This window comes from Aquila chrysaetos, chromosome 3, assembly GCF_900496995.4.
Source record: "Aquila chrysaetos chrysaetos chromosome 3, bAquChr1.4, whole genome shotgun sequence".
Classification (NCBI taxonomy): domain Eukaryota; kingdom Metazoa; phylum Chordata; class Aves; order Accipitriformes; family Accipitridae; genus Aquila; species Aquila chrysaetos.
In genome coordinates, this window is record NC_044006.1 from 32,239,846 (window position 1) to 32,259,763 (window position 19,918).

At 53.1% G+C, this 19,918-nt stretch overlaps 1 protein-coding gene across 1 annotated transcript; it reads left to right on the forward strand.

Moving 5' to 3' along the window:
- The first annotated feature begins 508 nt into the window (after positions 1-508).
- On the forward strand, positions 509-19,495 carry GASK1A (golgi associated kinase 1A). The gene is made up of 5 exons (XM_030010744.1): positions 509-920; positions 11,280-12,095; positions 15,789-15,911; positions 16,189-16,292; positions 16,877-19,495. Exons 1-5 carry the CDS (start codon positions 918-920, stop codon positions 17,085-17,087), a joined length of 1,257 nt encoding a protein of 418 aa, XP_029866604.1. The 5' UTR covers positions 509-917; the 3' UTR covers positions 17,088-19,495.
- The last annotated feature ends 423 nt before the right edge of the window (positions 19,496-19,918 follow it).

The window sequence follows — 19,918 nt, forward strand, 5'->3', positions numbered from 1 at the left end:
ACCCCTCTCCTAGCTGCCTGTGGGTACTGTGCGCAGAAAAGCAGGCGCCTGAGCACCCTAAAAAATGGTTTTAATGCGTTAATGCCTTTTAAGCGGGTAAGAAAACTTCTCCCAGAGCTGCATCTGCTCCAGGCGCTGATGTGGTACAGCTCTTTGCTGGGCTGTTACTGAAGGGCAAAGCAAAGTTAATAAAAACCTGCAAAGGGCATTTTCTTGGGCACCTGTGAGCAGATCTGTAGTTCGCCTTCCCGGCTCTGGGGCCAACATGATTCCTGGGGCTCTGCCTGTCCCTCTGCTTGTCTGGCACTGTGGTCACTGGGAGCTTGGGAGGAGCACGTGTCCTCAGCCTCCTTTACCTGTGCCTCCTGGCTCAAATCGGTCCTCGGTATTAAAAAAAAAAAAAAAAAAGAAAAAAAGCAGCAAGAAGGGCTTTTATTGTGAAAAAGAGACTCTTCAAATGCCTGTTCCCCCCTTCCCAGCCTCTCCACTCCCCTCCCCACAGGGAGGTGGGTCTGGGATGATGCAGAGTTTGAAAACTCGCAGCTGAAGTTTGAAGGGTGTCCTCCTGCCCGGGGCGGGGGGAACCGGAGGCACCCACCGGTGTGTTGTGGCAGGGACCCGGCAGCCCCCGGCAATGCGGAGTCGGGCAGCAGGGATTGCGGAGAGTCTGGAGGGGCACCCCTGGGTGACAGCCTCCGGCTGTGGTGGAGAGGAGGCAGGCTGATTAGTTGCTGGAGGATTATTATTATTATTTTTTTAATCATTGCTTTTTTTTTTTTATTTATTTTTGTATTTTCTGTGGGTTCCTGGTGTTGCATGGAAGCGGTGCAGGTGGCCGGTGCCCAGCTCAGGAGGTGACAGTGTGCTGCGGGCGGTGAAGCACACGAGGAGGAGCGCATCAGCCGGTGCTGCGAGACATGGTAGGATTTAGGGGTTTCCTTTCTGAGCCAGTGGCGGGAAACGATGCTGGGTCTGCTCGGGGACACCAACCCCATGGGACGAGGTGCAAGGCCGTGTCCCAGCTGTCTCCATCCTGGGTGCAAGTCCAGCGGGACCCCTCTGAGGGTAGGGGCATGGTGAGGCAAGCAAGGCACGGACCTGGTCCGACATGTGTCTGTCCTTAATGGTGGACAAAGCGGATTGTAAGGATGCCTGTACAGGCAGTGCCTGTGGCTGCTGTAGCTAAATGCACTGCTGTTGGCCAGGGAGGCAAAATCCACCTTTTTTAAGAGCCTGGGTCACATCACTTCAGGCAGGTGACGAGCAAATAGGCAAAGGCAGCGAGGTGCAGATAGGCTCGGAGAGCATGAAAAGCCCCTCCGTGCTTTCCGTTTGGCCCTCAGAAAGCACAGTGCTTTCATCAACAAGTCACAAAACCAGCCAGTTTGGCAAGTGAAAATGCCCCCCCCCCCGCCGAAATAGCGTGTTTCCCTGGCATTAGCAGATTCCCCTGCATCTGCGGCACGTTCCAAACCTCAGGGTGGTTTTTCATGTCGTCTAGTTTTAGCACTCAAGTCTGGGACAACCCTTGGCAACTGGTTTCCAGGCCCATCCGAGCAAGCACGAGCCAGCTGAGCTGGGAAGGGGCCCCCACCACTCCCCGTCTCCACCGTCCCACCGGGGGACAGCCGGGGCGTCACGCAGGGGGGATTGCACCGGGGTGGGGGGCTCCATCTCTGCTCCGCCACCTCCGCCCTTGCAAAGCTCGTGTTAGGCAGGGTTTGCAAATGTGTGTGGTGGATGAGCCAAGGAGGCGCCTGGTGCTGCTGCCAGAAACTGGTGCTTTGGTGTCACTTGTGTCGCTGGAATGTTTTTCTGTCCTCGAGAGTATGGCGATGACTCAGAGCATCTCTGGGAGCAATGAGGCCGTGCCAGCCTTCACCAGAGTGTGTGTGTGTGTGTGTATATGGGGGACACTGCTGGTGTGCTTTATACTTTCCATCCTACCGTTTGCATGGGCTGTTTTGAGTTTCTTAATTAATGAACTTCAGCAGCAGGAAAAGTAGACAAGACTGAGGCTTGTGCCACCCATTTTGGGGTTGGAGATTACTCCTCCCTGCCAAAGAAAAAAGCAAGACAGCTCTCCCCGCTCCAGCCTTTCATCTACAGTAACGCTTTCCGGTACGAGTCTTCACTGTGAAGCCTTTCAAGAGTATATAGCTTGTGCCAGGCACCTGGTGTGGTCTCCCCTGTGAGTGCGGGGTATTCAGGTTTTGCCAGGATTTTCATTTTGCCTTGGCAAGGGAAGGTCTGCTTCTGCAGTCCTTTCGCTTTGGTGAGCTCCCGTATTGATTGCTTTGATTTCACCCATAATCTGGGTTTGCTCTGGACACCTGTAGGCAGGGCAGTGATGGTCATAAGGAATAAATTCAGTGATCACATACAGAAAGGCAGAGAGATCCCAGCTGTGTGCTTCACTGTTAGTACGGAGTGCGTGCTTGCAGCTGGCTGCTTGTCGGATCCGGCCGCTGTGTGTGCCCAACCTGCCGGAGCAGTGAGTGCTGGGGGATGACTGCATTACAGAAACATCTTCTTTATTCTGGTTTCAAAATCTACCAGTGAATAAGTTCCAACTGCTCTGTCGTTCGCCTAGTATGAGGCAGTCTAAGTAAGAGGGACTGATTAAACTTTATTAATCCTCTGGCATAGATGCCAAATGCCGTAATTACCCCGTCTGTTTCAAATGCTCAATAACTCCAGCCTGCCTGCAGCTCTTTGCCTTGCCCTGAAGGAAGAGCCCCCTTTTTTGGGAGCTGGGCCACAGTGGTGGTTGTACCGTGTTTGCTCCGCTCGCTCACCCCGTGGGGTTCCTTGGGAGAAGGAGAAGCGGGCTGGAGGGTGGCTGCTGGCAGGCTTTGCCCCAGACAGGGTCTGCGGGACACAGGTGGCACTCAGAGCCGAGCAGCGAGCAGCTTTCTTCCCCTTTTTTTCTCTTTAAGAAGTAATGGTTTAAATGGAGGAAAACGGGGTTACCTTTCTGCAACTGAGGCAAGGGCTTTTATGAACAATTCTGTTTTGAAGAAAGCCCGCAGGGCTGAAAGGCCCTGCTGTCCTCCTCCTCCCTCCCCTTTGGAATCCCACGAATGCGCTTTCCTGCTCTCCAGGAACGGAAAAAACCTGACAGCCAGCTCAGGGAAACTCAACCAGCTGACTTGGGCAACGTCCGCTGAAAAGCCGACCAGGGAATCCGGTGCTGCCCCTCGCCAGCACCCCGAAGTGGGTTTTGCAAGCCCCTGCCAGGCACTGAGCAAGCACTCCTGTTCCCTGGTGTTGGTCCGCCGGTTAGAAACGAAAACTGAAAATAAGTAGATCAAAATCCCCCCCTCCCCAAAATATAGAAAAAAACGTGACCCCAGTAAAATAAATAAAAAGGGACTGAGTGCCAAAATCTGTAAGAGAGTTTTAGTAGCTTTTCAGGCACTCATCGGCAGGATTGGTAAATACATCAAGAGTGAGAACGAAATAAAATTTTATTTTATTTTAATGTATTCCTCCCCATATTAAATGCAGCCCCGAACATGTTGCAAAAAAGATGTGGCTTTCTAGCACTTCTGCTCTTTGCTGCTGTTACGCATAGAGGAGCCGAAGCAGTGCAGCCCCGCTGGGGATGCCAAGTCAAAGCTGGTGAGTGGCCCAGAGGTACAGCGAGAGAAGCTACTGGCTTGAGGGGGGTTGTGAGGAAGGGGATCTGTGGTGGCTCCCAGGTTCCGACTCTTACTTCCCCGGGTTTGGGAATCCCACAGGCATCGTCAGTGTGAGCCGCCGGCTGCAGCTGGAACTGAAGCGCTGAGGAGAAGGACTGTCAATTCCCAAATGCCGCGGGGAAAAAAGCGTATTGCTTTTCACCAGAAGAAACCCAGGCGTTTTGAGGCAGTTTGCGTGTGGGACTCGAAGGGAAGGAGTCCAGCCCGAGGGCCACAGGCTGCTGCCCTCCTCCAAAGCATCCCCAGCACAACCCCTCACAAACAAAGGCAAGCCTGTTCAAAATGAACCGGGGCACAAGGCACAGATGTTGCACAAAGGCGAGCCACATCTGTTTCTCCAGGGAAGGGGGCCCCTTCTTGCTGTTTCAGCAGGCAGATGGGAAAGCCGCTCTGAAAACCTCTGGAGCTGAGTGCAGCAGGCTGGCCGGGAAACTGGGACGAGGGGAGGGGGAAGAGGGAAACCTGGCAGGATCCTCCTGCACAGCAGCGGGGGGAGCGAGGGAGCGACGGCCGCCCAAAACCACTGCTCTCCCTCCTTGACGTCCCTGCCAGGATTTCTAGGTTGTGCTGCTGTCATGTAGGTGTGAGGGTTAGAGGAACGAGCAGACAGAGAGGAGGGAAGATGAGGCGGACCTCCCTTGTCCCGTGATGCTAGCAGGACAGTTGTGCATTCAGGGCTGCTCAGATCCTCGCTGCCTCCTGTGAATATGAGGTGCTGTTCTGGGTCTGCAGTGACCTGGATGGTTTGGGTGCAGGTTGGTATCACTTAACATAAGGCTTTCAGTGGTGAAAAGTAATGGAGATATTTGCACATGTAAATGACAGCAGGCCTGTGTGTCTCGGTGACATGTCCTGAAAGGCAACCAGCAATCTCTTAGGAGATGTGTCTCCAAGAAATAGAAGATCCAGCTAAGGGCAAGAGTCTGCAGTAAAAGCCCCGACTCTGAACTTAAGCAGGAGAAGGATGAGGCATCTGAAAGGTTTTAGTTTGCTTACTTTAAGCAAAAGTATGGCATCCTGGAGACTGTTTATTTTTGTGGTGCTTTGTGTTGACTTCTGGGATTAAACTGGAGGGGTCTTGAGCTGTGCTGTACATAGCGTGGGGATGAAAAGCGCCCTGTCCATCCCTCACAGAGCTGAATATTAACTTCCTGCAAACCAAAAGATTTACACAGCGGGAGCGAGGAGAGCTATGAATCTTTCCTTTTTCTCAGTGGAAACCACACAATTTAGGGGTAAGGACAGTGTCGTCACAGGACGAGCAAATCCCCGCCGGTACCCTGCAGGGCTTTAGTCCATCCCAGGCGCAGGACGCGGCGTGTGTCCCCTCTGGGTCCCCCCAAGTGGCAGCCCTGCCCTTGACTGCATCAGCTGCACCCTGTAGCGTGGTGTCCTCCACCAAGGTGATGGCCATCCATCTCCTCCATGGTGTTCTCCGTCTCCTGCCCCAGGACGTCCGTAAAGTTGCTGAACTGCACTTGCAGGCTGCTCCTGGGGGTTTTACGAGCCCGTGTTTCATCTGTACTTGTTTGGTCTGTAACTCAACTGGGACCAGCCAGTGCAATGGGAATGGCACTGTTACATATCGGTTAAGTGCTGGGATTTTTCTCATTACACAGAGCAGTTTCCAGCACTAACTGAAGATTTTGTTCAAACGGTCTTTTGGATGACAGGGTGTGTGAGAAGAGCCAGGGCAGAGAAGCACTTCCAGCATGAGAGGCCTCCTCAAACCAGAAACAGTGGGTCTGGGTGGGGGGGATTGAGCAAGAAATGGGATGTCTTGTTCCTGAGAAGCAAAAACTCCAGGGGCTGACGCAGGGCCTGGAGTCAAAGACACGCCAGGTTATTACTAGAGAGAGGATGTGGAGCTTGAGGGTTTCAAGGTTTTTATAGTTTGCTGTCCCAAGGCTGTAGCAATAACTGGGAAGAACTATGAAGGCAACATTATTTTAGAAGTTAAAGGAAGCATGTTGGCACCATCCCTTTAAAGTCAGTGCTCAGAGTGGACGGTATCAACACCTTTTCATCCCTTTATGCTGCTGCTGGAGAGTTGTCCTATGCTAGTACAAAGCACGCTTGTCTCACAGTTGGACTATAAATTATCCCCTTGAGGCAGAAGCTTTGCAGACTGTCCAAGATTTAGCAAAATACACCATGTTTTAAAGTTTTGTCCCGGGCAATTTAACTTGGTCATTTTCTGGTTTGGTTTTGAACACGCTGGTGAGAAGGTTTGTGTGCCAGCTATGAGGACTTCACTGACTCTGCAGGGAAGGCCCCAGCACCATGCGGCGATGTATCATGTTTCCATCTCCCGGGCTTCAGCCGACCCAGCGTTTGCTGTGACTCCCTTGCATATGGTTTGTGGGAGCACAGTCCCCTTTCCCACCTCTGCAGCGCCTGGCTTGAGCTTCCCAAGCCACTTGTGAGGAGCAATGCACGGAAGCAGGTCTGCAGGGGCACCTTGAGCAGGCAGGCAATGCCTGCCTGCCGCATCCCTGCCCTGGCACCGGGCAGGGTGACCTTCAGGGTGTCCACAGGGTGCCAAAGTGCAGTGGGGTTGTGGTCCTCCCACCTTGAAAGGGATTTTGGCGGAAAAAACCTGCAACCCTGGCAGAAACAACCCCAAACACAAAGCCGGTGCAGGTCTGCTAGGAATTATGGCCACTTTGATGGATCACGAGGCTGCATGAAGGAACGTCCTTTCTTTGTGCCCCGTGGCAGCACAGGTGCAGGCGGGTGGTGGTGGGACCTGGTGCCGTGGCCGTGTGTCGGGGGAGCACAGTGGACCTGCCTCCCGGGGCAGCTGCTCTGAGCTGGGGCTGCCTTCAAGGCTGGCAGTCCACACTTAATAGCTGTCTTTAGTAAACTCCCACTCTGCGAGCCATCTATCTTCCCCGAGCAGGATGATATAGGAAGGTACTTAAGCACCTGAATGATGGGTGACAGACGCTGCCCAGGATTTCCTTTTGCTCAGGCTTGCCCAGAGTCACTCTGGGGGTGGAGGGGTTTTGTCTTCTTCCACATCCTCGGCACGGTTATGGGTCCCCAGCAGCAAGCTTAGCCCACGTGCCATGCCCTTAACAAGCCAAAAAACTCCTGGACAATGCCAAAAGGAAGAGGCTGTTGCCCTCCCAGATGTGGTTGACGTACCTGCTCTCAGCATCTCTCCCCGATGCACTGGGAGCTGCCCCAAGCACCACGTGTTGGGCGCAAGGCTCTGGAGACGTTCCTGGAGGTGGGGGGCAGTCAGAGGAGGTTTCCCAGTTGCTTTTTAAGCAGTCTTTGTTAAAATTGGTCACAGCAGGCTGCATCTCCTACTGCCCAGGCAGTTTTGTGGTTCATCGGGCGGGCAGCGAGCACAGTGCTGGGAGGGTAAGTACCGCTCTGTGTGTCGCACCCACCCTCTGCAAAATATAGCCCACATGGTGTGCATCCAGATAAATGCACATACCTGCTTTTAACCTGCTCACCTCCGGCCTTTGGCAAAGTCCTCTGAGCTCAGGAGCCTAGAGCAGGCAGGTGGCCAAGAGGGACATGGCCATGGCTGAGCCATCCTGGGTCCCTTGGGCACCTCTTTCGGATGGTGGGATTAACTGCTGGAGGGATCTGGCAGTGCCGCTGCAGGGGCAGGAGCACTCTCGTGGATGCCAGAGGAAAGCAGGGATCAATCCCGCTTTTAAAGGCCACGTATTTCCATGGCATCTTTCTAGTTTTAGGGCTGTTTCTTACATTCTTGGGTAATGAAGTTTGGGGTTTGTTTTTCTTTTCTTTCAAGCTTGACAAAGCCAATTTGATGCGCTTTGAAAAGAAATTGAAAACAGGCTTCTCTGCTTCAAATTCTGCCAAGGTTCAAGTGTCCCGGGAATACAATGTCAAAGATAAAACCCTCCCAACCACACTTAGAAAGTTTTATCCCCAAGTGGCCAGGCTGCACAGGCTCTCCACTATGCCTTTGGGAGCCCAGGCTGTGCTGTATGTCCCTCTGATGATTGAGGATATATATTATTTACCTATTGGCATCCTGGAACAAGCAGTACCTCTCTTAAGCCTTTTTATGGGTTTTGCCTGTAGCTTGCCCGCTGGGAAATGGACCTAATTTCTAGCGAAGACGTGCTGTACTGTCAGTATGTCAGACTGGCAAAGCAGAGCTCTACGTATGGTTTGCATTTCAGGCTGAATCAAAGCCATAGCTTAAACTACAGCATTTTTTTACAGCATGGGCTCAGAGAAAGTCTTTTTGGAAAAGTATTTACCCTGGGCTTGTAAATACAGTATTATTTCTGCAATGTTCTATCATCTAAATTATTATTAAATTTGCAATATCGACTGCCAGAAATAACACAGAGACTGTACTTGCACTTTTTTTTTCATTGTTGATGTGGCAGGGAAACCCTGAATGGTACTGGGGAAGGGAGCCTGCAGTGGCCCTCACCCAGCTTCACAGCACAGGATTTGAAGCTCAGGGTGGGAAAGAAACGAAACTCTAACTTGCGGTGCCCAAACCCGAGCTCGCTGACAGAGAAGACAAAGTGGGTTTGGACAATAATGATTCCTTAGCCACTTGGACTGTAAACTGACTTGACATTAAAAACCCGGCAATCATTGCCATCCATTTGGCATCCACTGCTCCCCAGCTGTGGATTAAAAAGGATTTTTCCTGCAGTATTTCCGAGGTTCTCCAAATGGCTCCCGCATACACACCTCCCTGGCCTCCCCCAACCCCCCGGATATTTGGATTTTTGGCAGCCAGGCTCTTTGCATGCCCAGGCATGGTGTAAGAGACCAATGGGTTATTATTGGGTGGATAACAAAACCAATCACCCTGCAAATCCTCCATGTAGCAGAAGAGGGTTATGAGGGGTTTTGGCAAGAGTGGGGTGGGCCATGTCTCTCTCCAGAAGGGTGGGGGAGGCACTGGGAAAAGTTGCCCAAGGAAGCACAGATTGGGAAGTGAACTCAGCTGGGTGCAGATGGGAGTACTGAGATTTACAGTTAATCCTGTCCATCAGGATTAACTACATAGATGTCATTGCAGTTAATTCAGTGTACCTTGAGGTTGGACGGACAGATTGTGAAGCACTTACAGTGATGACTTGAAAGGAGTATGGATATCAGGATATCAGGATCTGGCCTTTTTATGCCACAGCGTTATTTTGCTATGGTTAAACTATGATTTAGACACTGCACCTCCCCTAAATTCTTGCTCGGGATGCCAGACCTGGGTTTTGGTACTTGGGAATAAGGGTGAGTCTGCACTCTGCAGGTCTTGCTTGAAAACCAGGGCCTGAAGATTTTGGGTAGCTAAGCTCGGGTGCCACCTGTGTTAGTTGGCGTTGGCTATGGTTCCACAGCAAATCGTTATCCCATCCAAGTGGGAGAGAGCTGGGGAGGCATTGCAACCAGCCACTTGACAGAAGTCCTGCTTCCCGTTGGGGCTACCCAGGGGTATTCATGCTCATTGCCTGCCCAGAAAGGGGGCTAAGGCAGTAATTTAGCCATGTAGTATGATGCCTGGGACAGTTAATACCAAGCCTTGAGTAACCCTGCCCGTGATCTAGGACAGGACATCACTCTCTGAACAGTCTCACCCCGGACTAGCTCCTTTTCACGCTGGGGCTTTAAGGCAGAGCTAAAACAGTGGGTCCCCTGGCAGGTCCCAAAGCCGCACAGCAGACAGCCCCGGCTCCTGGCAGAGGCCAGTGTAAGCAAGCCGTGTGTGAGCAAAGAATTTGGTCCAGAGGATATATTTTGCTGCACTACATTGCATTGCTGGGAGCAAAATAATTAAATGAAAGCTATAAAGCTGAATCACTCCAAATGCATCATCACTAGCTCTTATAAGCTGCATTAAATCTACTCAGTCCTTGGGAGGGAGACCTCGAAGGAAAACCCCCGTGGTTGCTGCCAGCGAGTTGGTGGCTTTGTGGCTCCTCTTATCCACCTCGGCTGATGTAGTGTGTCTTTGGGAGGGGTATAGCTCCTCACCCTGGGGCCATCTGAAGCAGCCTCCCTGCGGTGAGAGTATGAGACCTGATGGATTTTAGGATAGTGCTGGATCAGCTTATGAAAGGGCTCATGGGCTGGGGTCGCCTGGGGCAGCTCCTCTTGGGGCTGGAGTTGTGCTAGTGGTGGGTCCCTGCAGCCAGTGGGAGCCTGCGGTCCTAAAAGCTCCGTGGCTGGAAACACTTCTGTTCATCCAGCTGCCTTCTGGAAGTCATTCTGGCTGCTGGCTCTCACCCCACCAGCTTTTTAGCTCTTTTTTTTCAAGCTTTTCCTCTTATAAACAATCTCTTATCCCTTCTTTGGCAATATATTGTCCCGCTGTGTCTGCCATGGATATACTTGTGCTTCCAAAATAAATAATTGCAAAAAAATGTATCCACTTGAACGTTGCCTTGACTTCCAACGTGGGTTCAAGCCACGTGGAAATGCCTGTTGTAAAGCAGAGCAATGGTGCCAAGGTGCCTTTTGCTGCTCCAGCCCCCCCTGAAGCGTGTTAGACTGCCCGAGCCTGGGTGAACGTGGCACAGGTGCAGCGTGGCCTGGGGATGGGGCGGGCTGGGGAGGATCTCCCAGCACTGCCCCATCGCTTCCCCCCACCTCACCCCGAACAGGAGGCTGCTGTGCTCAGGGCAGAGCTGCACGCCTGGGATTGCTTTAGGCCAAAGGGGAGATACGAGCTTAGCAGTGCGGGGAGGCTTGCACAGTATTTGCTCGTAACTGCCTTTCCAGCCTATATAATTTTTATAAGGCTCTTCAGAGTAGAAAGTGTGACTAAAAGGGGGGAAAAAACCAGCTGTGTGTATGAAGATATATACACCAAAACTCAGTAGTACCCATCTAAAGACAGTTCCTTGGTGCTGGGAATCAGAACGTTTTAGGTTTCGCATACAGCAGTTTGCATCCGTTTTAAATACAGGCTGCCACAGCTCCCAACTGGCACTCGGAGCTGCCTTGCTTTTGCCGGACGCAGCGGTGGGCAGAGCTCCAGAGGCCGTGCCTCGGCACGCATTGAGATGTCCTGCGAACGAGGGCGGGGGGATCCGGGTTATGGGTTCAGTGGGCAACCGGGATAGGAACCACTGAGGGTGCCCAGAGTAAGGTCTGAAGATCAAAACCTCTTAGGAACTGGAAAGCGTTCGTATCCAGCCAGGAATTTGCTCTGGTTTGGCCTCTTTTTTTTTTTTTTTTTTTTTTTTTTTTTTCATTTCTTGAATCTTTAAAGCAAAATATTTGACCATGAAGAATTCATTGCCCATAAGGTGATCCTGTACATCAGCGCTGCAGACATGGCAACGTCTGTGGCGGGTCATGCCTTGCTCTGACTGCCTTCTGAAGGTCATTGTGCCTAATTTCTGGCACAAAACACGCCGCCAGCCGTACCTCTCCCGCTACAGTGCCGCGGAGGCAGCGAGTGCTCGGGGAACAGCTTTCCCAGGGAGCACACAAGCAGAGGGGCCGCTCCTCCAAAGCAAACCCCGTCAAGCGGGCGGGGGTGCACAGGGTTCTGGGGGATCCTTGGCCATAGCGCCGCGCGGGGACCCCCGGTAACGCTCTCCCTTTCTCTCCCCGCAGGCCCAGCGACTGTGGCGAAGGACGGGGCTGAAGCCCCCCGCCCCGGCGGCCCTCGGGGTGCTGCTGGCCCTGGCCCTGCTGGCTCTCACCCGCCTGCCCCCGCCGCCGGCCCGGCCCCCCCACCCGCTGCCAGCATCCTCCCCACCAGGCCCCCGGCGGGAGGCGGCCGCCCCCCTGTCCGGGGGACGAGCCCGCAGCGAAAGGCTCCCCGTACCCCCCGCTCTCCGGCAGCGGGACCACCCCCCTGGCCGGGGCAGGAGGCGGCGGCGGGGGGTGCGGGGGGATGCTCCCCCGTGGCTCTCCGACGACGACCTCCAGAAGATGCGGCTGCTGGCCGGCGGGCAGGTGGTCTCCAAAACCCGTGTCCCGGCCCACGGGCAAGTCCTGCGAGTGGGGCTGCGGGCCGCGGGGGATGCCGAGGGGGACGCCTCGCCAGCCAGCGCGGAGGGGGACTGCTGGGACGGGCGCTGCGGGCTCATCAAGCGCCCCGGGGACCTCTACGAGGTGCTGGCCTTCCACCTGGACAGGGTGCTGGGGCTGAACCGCAGCCTGCCCGCCGTGGCCCGGCGCTTCACCAGCCGCCTCCTGCCCTACAGCTACACCGACGGCTCCCTGCGACCCATCATCTGGTGGGCGCCCGACCTCCGGCACCTGGAGGACGCCAACAACGACCAGAACTCCTGCGCCCTGGGGTGGCTGCAGTACCAGGAGATGCTGCGGCCCCACAGACCGACACCGGCAGGGAGGGACGGCCCCTGCTCCAGCGTCGCGCGCGGCGAGTGGAGCCGCCTGGCCCTCTTCGACTTTCTGCTCCAGGTAGGGCTGGGGCGATGGAGAGCACCGGTCCCACCGGCTGTGCCGCCCAGGTCCCCCTGCACCCGCACCTGGCTTGTCGGACTGTGGTCTCCTTCTCCTCTGTGGGGTCGCATAGGCCGCGGTTTCTTGGGATGTATTTTTACTCGTTAGCTAACGGGGAGCAGCAGAGCTTTGTGCAGAAGTGGTTTGGCCCGAGCACGATCCGTGCTCGGGACTTGCAGAGGAAACACAGGTGGGTTTTGGACGCGGCAAGCCCGCTCTCATGTGCCCAGGCTTTCTCCTGGCACGGGTCCGTTGGCTCCGCTTCGCACGGATGCCAGCAGCAGCTTGGGATGGGGCATCCCTAGGGACAAGCAGCATGTTCTGCATCAGCCCCATCAGATCCAACTCTGGAGATGCGCTGCTGGTGCTGGAGATCAGGAGCTCTGCCCCTTCGTATGGCACTGCTTTCCTCCTCCTCCTCCTCCGCCTCCTCCTCCTCCTCCTCCTCCTCCTCTTCCTCCTCCTCCGGATTAGTAGTGCTTAATTTTCTGTCTGGAAAATCATACCCTGCTGCTATGAGGGATTACGACAGCGTCCCAGAGAGTTATCATTTCTTAGAGGGCAGCTGTGAGGAGGCAAAAGTGACTTCTATGGAAAAAAGCCTGTTTAGGTACCTTGGGGCTGGAGCTTTAGTTATCAAGCTGCAGCAAGGAGCTTGATACGTGCAAGGGGAAACCACCTGAAAGGGCAAATATTAAAGTAAAAAAAGAAAGAAGAGAAGAAAGAAAGAAAGAAAGAAAAGACTGTTAAAATATGTGTTCTCATGATTCTCTCTTCTTTTTTGGCAAAGCCTGACCATTAATCTTTATAACCTCAGACTATGGCTGGCAGAGGTGGAGCAGTCCTGGCTGCGCTTGGAAATATTTTAGCTGAAACAGCCAGAGAAATGAGAAGATTAACCAATTCCCTTCCCCAGGCCAAAATGCCGTCAAGTGCAATGGAAAGGCTGAGTCTCCAGGAGAAAGTATCAGTTTTAAGGAGATTTTCTCTTAGAGGGCCAAAGCAGCACAATGATAAATCCAAGGGCAATCCACAGGTTTTCCTCAATAACTCCAACGGGATCCTCCCATGCAGAAAAGTCACGTAAAGAGGCACCAAGTCATCAGGATGTTATAGAATTGAAATAACATCCTTCAGAAATGGCTTTAGCCTCTCACAGCCCTTGCTGAGAAAGGAGAAACGGTGAGCTTTGAGCCCTGCTGTATATTGGCACTGAAATCTTGGTTGTTTTCTTCCATTAGCCTTAAAATTTAGCTTCTTCTATATTGATGTCTCTTGGTCTTTGCCATAAGGGAACGCCCCTCTCACTGCAAAGCTTTACCCAGGACAAAATACCGAGCATGGTGGAAAAAGGGCAGCTGCTGATGGCTTTGTCCTGTGCTTTAAAAAGGGCCAAAAATACATCAACTCTGAAGCCCTGCAGCCACATCCATGCCCTGCAGCACCCCCTTCCTAGCCAGCAGGGGGGAGAGCAAGGAAGTTTTCCCTGGGGGAATCCATCCCAGGCTAAGTCATGGCTGGAAAGCCCTGTTGGACCCAAGGGGGTGCTCTGGGGTGGCTGAGCTTCATGTGGGACCAAAGAGGGGCTGAAGGGAAGCTTCTCACAGGGTTTGAGCTTGGATGAGAGAAGGTGTGGCTCACGTATTTGTGTTCCAGCAGTAAGACCTAATGTCCTGTTCATTAGAGCCGTTTAGGCTTTGACAAGGAGAAATTAATATAAATGACCCAGGGAGGGCCAGGGGTAGGGAGGGCTTGTCAACATGTCAGCGACACTCTCAGCATCTTCACAACCGGGTGGTCCATCTTCTGGGACTCCACTTGGACACCAGGTCCAGCCCCCACCTCACACCTCCGTGGGTCCAGCACCAACCCACTTTGGTTTCACAGGCACTTGCGGGCGGGTGAGTGGACGTCTGAGCCCATTTAATGTCTCTGTAAGTAATCTCAGGTTGTCTTCACCTTCTGTGCAGCCTGGAAAACAATGTAGCAGGTGAGAGAAACTGGTGTGCTGAGCTTTCCAGTAGGTAGACCAAGGAGATGTGTGGAGGAAGTCTGATGTTTTCTTTCATTTCAATGTATTGTGTGTCAAAAGACGCTCTAGCATTTTTAACCGGTGGGTCTCCTGATGGAGACATGCTGACCTGAGTGCTTCATTAAACCTCAGGAAACTGAAGGATTTGTTAAGGGGCTCCAGTGTGGGACTAATCTTGCTTCTCAAAGGGTTAAGAATATAATGGCCATGGAAATCAAACTTCATGTTTCCTGCAGCATCTTCTGCAGTACTTGATTAGTGTTTGGGTTCAGACTGAACTCTCTCTCAAAGCACAGCCTGTAATTGATAAGTTTTGCTAATTATCAGGGTGAGGGGAATAGGCAGCCGCAGTGGGTCACTTGGCTTCTGTCTAGTCATCGCCTGTAGATCGCCTGGGCTCACCTAAGACCTGCTCCAGCCCTCCCAGCAGCTCTAGGAGCCTCTCTGCACCCCAAGCCCTGGCTCCTGGGTTGGCTCCAGCAACTCCGAGCAAGCGAGCGAGTCAGATGCCTTCGTGCTGCAGCTGGAAAATATATTTATTTTATATATATTTATATATGTTTAAAGGAGATTTTTTTATATATACATATATACGGGGGGGGGTTGCTGTAATGTTGCAAACAGGCCTCCAGAGCTGGAGGTGGTAAGCCAGCTCCCCTACATGGTCATGACAACACGTAGCCATGGGGAGGGCTGTCAACAGCCAGCGAGGTCCTGTCTGCCCCACAGGCCACTGCAGAGGGTACGCTAGCTGCTTCTGACAAAGCTGAGGAAGCTTTGTGAATACCGAGGCAGGGTTACTGAAGCTGGGTCTGACAGAGATTTATGTCTTTTTAAAAGTCCCTCATCCCTCTGAGGGTGCGGTTGAAACACTGGAAGCTGCCAAGCAGCACCGGGATTCCTACAGGAATTTGGGGTGGGAAGGGGGGGGGCTTGACAGCCTCGACAATACAGAGCCTTAGCAGTGCCTGCAAATAATTAAACACAAATGTAGTTAAAACAAGTCACCGTGGCCCAACTTAAATGTCAGACATGTTCTGTGTAACGCACAGATCACTTTTTCCCTTGCCGACCCTTTTCCATTCATCTTTCCATTGAGGGCTGCTCAGGTTACCGTAGGGATGGATGAAAGGGCATATATGTAACAGGAGCCAGATGAAACCATCATCCAGTGCACCAAGACTCAGCCTGAGAAAAAAAAAATCTCTTTTTGAGATTTCAAAACCTAGGTTTCCTTAGGTGCGTTTGGTTTGGGTTTTTTTTTACATTCATCACAGTGTACATCTTCCCTTGCTTTCAGCTGGAAGCACGGCCCGTTTGCTCTGTGCAGTATGGAGTGTGGAAGTACCAGGCACAGAAGGTGTCTGAACTCCATCAGGAAAGCCTGTCACCATCACCTTTGTCAGTCTCTTCTCCAAGCCACGGGGGTTTTGCAAGTCAGCTCAGCTTCTGAATGCTTCCCTGCCTCTCTCTCTCACCCGTGTACGCAGCTTTTCCATTTCATGTCTACTGAGGATCCTTAGAAACTTTTTATTTTTCTCTGAGCAAGAAAAGTTCACAACTGGACCCCCCTGTCCCAGTTGCCTGTCCCCGCTAAGGTCCCCAACTGTCTCCCACAGGTTCATGACCGCCTGGACCGCTACTGCTGTGGGTTTCAGCCTGACCCCTCTGAGCCCTGCATGGAGGAGATGCTCCACGAGAAGTGCCGAAACCCGGCGGAGCTGGTCCTGGTCCACATCCTGGTACGTCCGCCTGCTCCCCAGGGGCTGCTCTGGGGCGGAGATGGAGATGCCTGGGAGGCGCTTGCAGGGCTGAGGTGGCAGCAAAGGGGATGTAGGTCCCATGGTGATGCTGGGTCCATGGTGGGAGGTGTGCCTTGGCACGGAGGGACCTGCGCTTAGGCAGCTGCTGACCCCCAGATACTCTCAGGATTTCTCAATGCATTAAAAAAACAGCCTAAACCCCTGAACTGGTGACTGCCCGCAGCAAGTGAACTTTTCCTACTCATCCCGCTGGCAGGTCCGGAGGAGCGCACCGTCCCGCCTAGTGTTCATTGACAACGCGGGCAGGCCACAGCACCCCGAGGAGAAGCTCAACTTCAGGCTCCTGCAAGGCATAGACAGGTAGGAAGGGCAATGCGCACCCTCCTGGGAACACGTCCTGGGCGAAGGCTGAGCTTGCACACGTCGGGTGGACGCCAGCCCTATGTGCACCCCTTTGTGCTGCTCCTAGCCTCCCTGGTCGGGCAACCCTGTGAAGTGGGGCCATTTCCCACCCAGGACGGGGCAGGTGGGAGGGCTCTCAAACCCATCACACATGCCCCTGCCCTGAAACTAGCTCTTCATCCTACTCTGGGTGGCTGACGGCAGTCTCCAAAGCCTATTTTCCCCTCTCTAATTGGCAGCTGCACAAAAATAATGAATAATCAGGTATTTCAGCATTTCTTGCATCGTTGCCCATCAGGCAATTTGGCACACTATAGGCCCCTTGATTTGGATCCGTTTCTGGTGGAGCTGTCCTGCACGCTCGCTGAGGGCAGAGTTCTAAGCAGGAGGCTCCTCATCCCGTGTTCCTCTGGGTGGACTTGCATTAGTTCTTGAAGCACTAGGGTGGCCTTTGCTTGGGTACCCTGTTGCTCCCCTCCTCCCTCCTCGGCCTTCCCTGAGTAACCCCTTCCCTCCCTCTCTCTTCTGCTCCTCCACTGCAGCTTCCCGGCTGTGGCAGTGGCCACGCTGCGGTCGGGCAGGTTGCAGAGCCTGCTGCTGGAGTCACTGCGTGTGGATCGGGAGCTCTGGGAGAGCCACGGCGGTGCCAAGGGCCTGAGACCCCTGCTTCGGACCATCGACAGGCGGGCACGCATCCTGCTGCGGTACATCCAGGAGTGCAACCTGACGGTGTTCGAGGACTCGCCGCGCTGAGCTCCTCTGGCCGGCACGGCGCGCCTGCCTTGCAAATCCCAGCAGCAATGGATGTACCCCACGCCCTCAGCGTGGGAGATGTAAGACTGCATGCGGGTGCTTGGCTCTCCAAAAGGTGTTTCCCCCCGCCTTGTAGAATACCCTGGAGAAGGAGACAGGATCAGAAGGAGTAGGATAGAGGAGGAGATGTCTCCTGAAACAACCCACAACTGCTTGAGAAAGACAAGTTATCAAGTAAAGGTCTCAGCATGGATTTTCAAAGGAGGGGCACATCCGTGAGACTTTTTGGGTGCCTTCACCCCCTCTACCCCAGCAACTTTGAAAACTGGAGGCTTGGACAGTTGAACAGCCTACGGGGACCCTGGGAAGGGTTAAAGAAGCAGTGAGAGGCACTGCTCAGGGCTAGGGGAAGTCACTGGCAGCCTTTCCATGGCTTGCACTGGGCTTTTTGATGACGCCTTCGCTGTTCCCAAAACATCCCAGGCAAAGAGGCTGGAGTGGCATGGGGGAAGTGGAGGGGAGCTTTCTCAGTGGATTAAGCAGGGGCAAGTTGCCCAAGCTGAGCTCTGTCTTTCCCCCCGCGGAGGTGATGCGTGCCTGGGAGTGAGCGCCGAAGCTGGGGCCAGGCAGGACCCCGACCGCAGGCAGCACATGGCAGCAACTGCCCTCACAGAGCTCGTGGTGCCGTCCCCAGCGAATACTGTCTGTGTGCCTTGCGCCATGCCGCAGCAGGCTTGGGCTGCTGCCAAGGTGCATTTTTGAGTGTGGGATTTGGAGATTTAAATCTCTTACTCGCTCTTTCCCTTCGCTGTCAGGGGATTAAAACGCAAACCTACCCCAAGCTCTGCCACTTGTGAAAAGCACTCCTGCCTGCTCTCTTAGGCACGGCTGCGTGAAACTCTTTCCAAGGCTTGCAGAAATATCTTCCTGAAACGCCAGGCTATTTCAGCAGAAGGCAATCAAGTGCAAAATGCTTTCTGAGCACCCTGGCACCTCCGGCAGAGCCCATCCCGCTCCTGTCACCCCTTAGGCTCTTGCCCAGCAGCCCACTGTGATGGGGCACAGCAGCGTCCCAGCCAGGCAGGTCCTCAAATGTCAGGGCTGAGAGATAATTCAAAAGCAAAATGAACATGAGGAAAAAAGATACAGGGATGGGCTCTACCAGAGCCTCTCACTCTGTGCAGTGTGTTTCCCAGATGAGGCATGCAGTCAGTGTTTGCTTGCCAAGAGCAGCCGGTTCCTGGCCTGTGGGCTGATGGTTTGCCACCAGGAGAAGACTTCTTAAAGGGTCCTCAGGGAGCAGCCCTCCATTTCTTGAGCGGTACATCCTCCATGCTTGAGGCACCCCAAGTTACCTGTGCCTTTGGAAAGTCTTAGTGAGACCGGCATGGGCACCTGCGCTGTGCTGCTGTCCCATTGCCCTAGCTTGGGAGAACACGGGCATCCACGCAGTGGGAGAGGCAGAAAAGGTGGGCACTGATGCTTTCCCTGCTCCATCCCTCTCAGCACCATGTCAGTTTTAGAACCTGCAAGGGGATACTTTAACACCCATGCTGATAAGCACAAGCAATTACCCTTTCTTCCCTTTTTCCTCTTGCTGAGGAGAAGATGAAGCAAGGTGTGGGTGACATGAATCAACAAGTGCGAGTGCTCTCAGCAAGTGTCGGCACTCAGCATCGCGGGCATATCAGCATCCAGATCGCCGGCAACATCTTACTGGAGACCTGCCCTCCAGCTAGCCAGGGAAAGCCTTTCCCCCATCACCCCCTCCACCCCATGAGTTATCACCCAGTTTGCTGCGCCGTGGGATGGATGACTGTTGGGGAAGCCCCGCTAAAGCCCAAATCATGGGGATTCATTATCAGGAGGTGAGCTTAGCCTATAAGCATGGAGGAGAACAAAATAACTCCTCCTGGGTCCTGTGAAAAGCCATGCCCTGGTGCGACCTTATACGAATGAAGGAGACTAAATGTAACATAATTAAATCCAGAAAATATGCTGTGAAAAGCTATGTGGTAACAAGAGCATTAGTTAGGATGTGTAACATCAGTCATAGTCTTGTTTTTCTCATTAAAATGAGAAATTTAATTAAAAGAGAGGTTTTCATCCCATGTAAGCCAAGTTCTCAGTGAGAAGCAAGAGGAAGGTGGGGCACTGTGCAGTGGCCAAAGCTGTAGACTTTGCTGTGCTGGAACAGCAACAGCTTTTGCCTTGCCTTTGGTTGCATCTGCTTGACCTTAACATTGCACAAGATAGTGGGGATTTTTCTAGGGTTTTTTGCATGTCCTTAGTTGTAATATGTGAGTTTGCTGGCTAAACACATATGGGAGCATCCGTAGGCAGTTACACACGTGAATAAAAATTGCTCTTGATTTAACAAAGAGCCATGTATGTATAAATGAGAGAAGCAAAATCCATGATCTTGCTGAGACTGATCATTAGTCTCCTCCAACCAGTCATTTTTTCCATGGGCTTGTCTATGTAGCCAGCAAAGTGCACAGGCTCTGAACTGTGGTCACGGCTGTTTTGAGAAATCCTGTGGACTGCTCTTGTCTGAGCCTTTACAATGTAGTGTTGGGTTCAGTTTGCTCCAGCTATGAATGTGTCATATTTCCTATGATAAACTTATTTTTATGGTTTTATAATGTAGTTATAAAAATTCACTTGGGGCCATGCTTGACAAACAAGATCTCAGCTCAGCAGTGATCCTGTTCTAACCAAATTTCACCCGGCATCATCACGGATCATGTTGGGGTGGGGTAACAAAAAAAGGACACGGTCCAAGCTGGCTGTGGTGCTGGGGCAGGACTCCTTTGGCTTTAAGAAGGCAG

Excerpts from the sequence above, each read along its gene's own strand:
- GASK1A (XM_030010744.1), top strand. Across the intron at positions 12,096-15,788 it reads TCTTCGACTTTCTGCTCCAG|GTTCATGACCGCCTGGACCG; the intron begins GTAGGGCTGGGG and ends TGTCTCCCACAG. Across the intron at positions 15,912-16,188 it reads TGGTCCTGGTCCACATCCTG|GTCCGGAGGAGCGCACCGTC; the intron begins GTACGTCCGCCT and ends TCCCGCTGGCAG.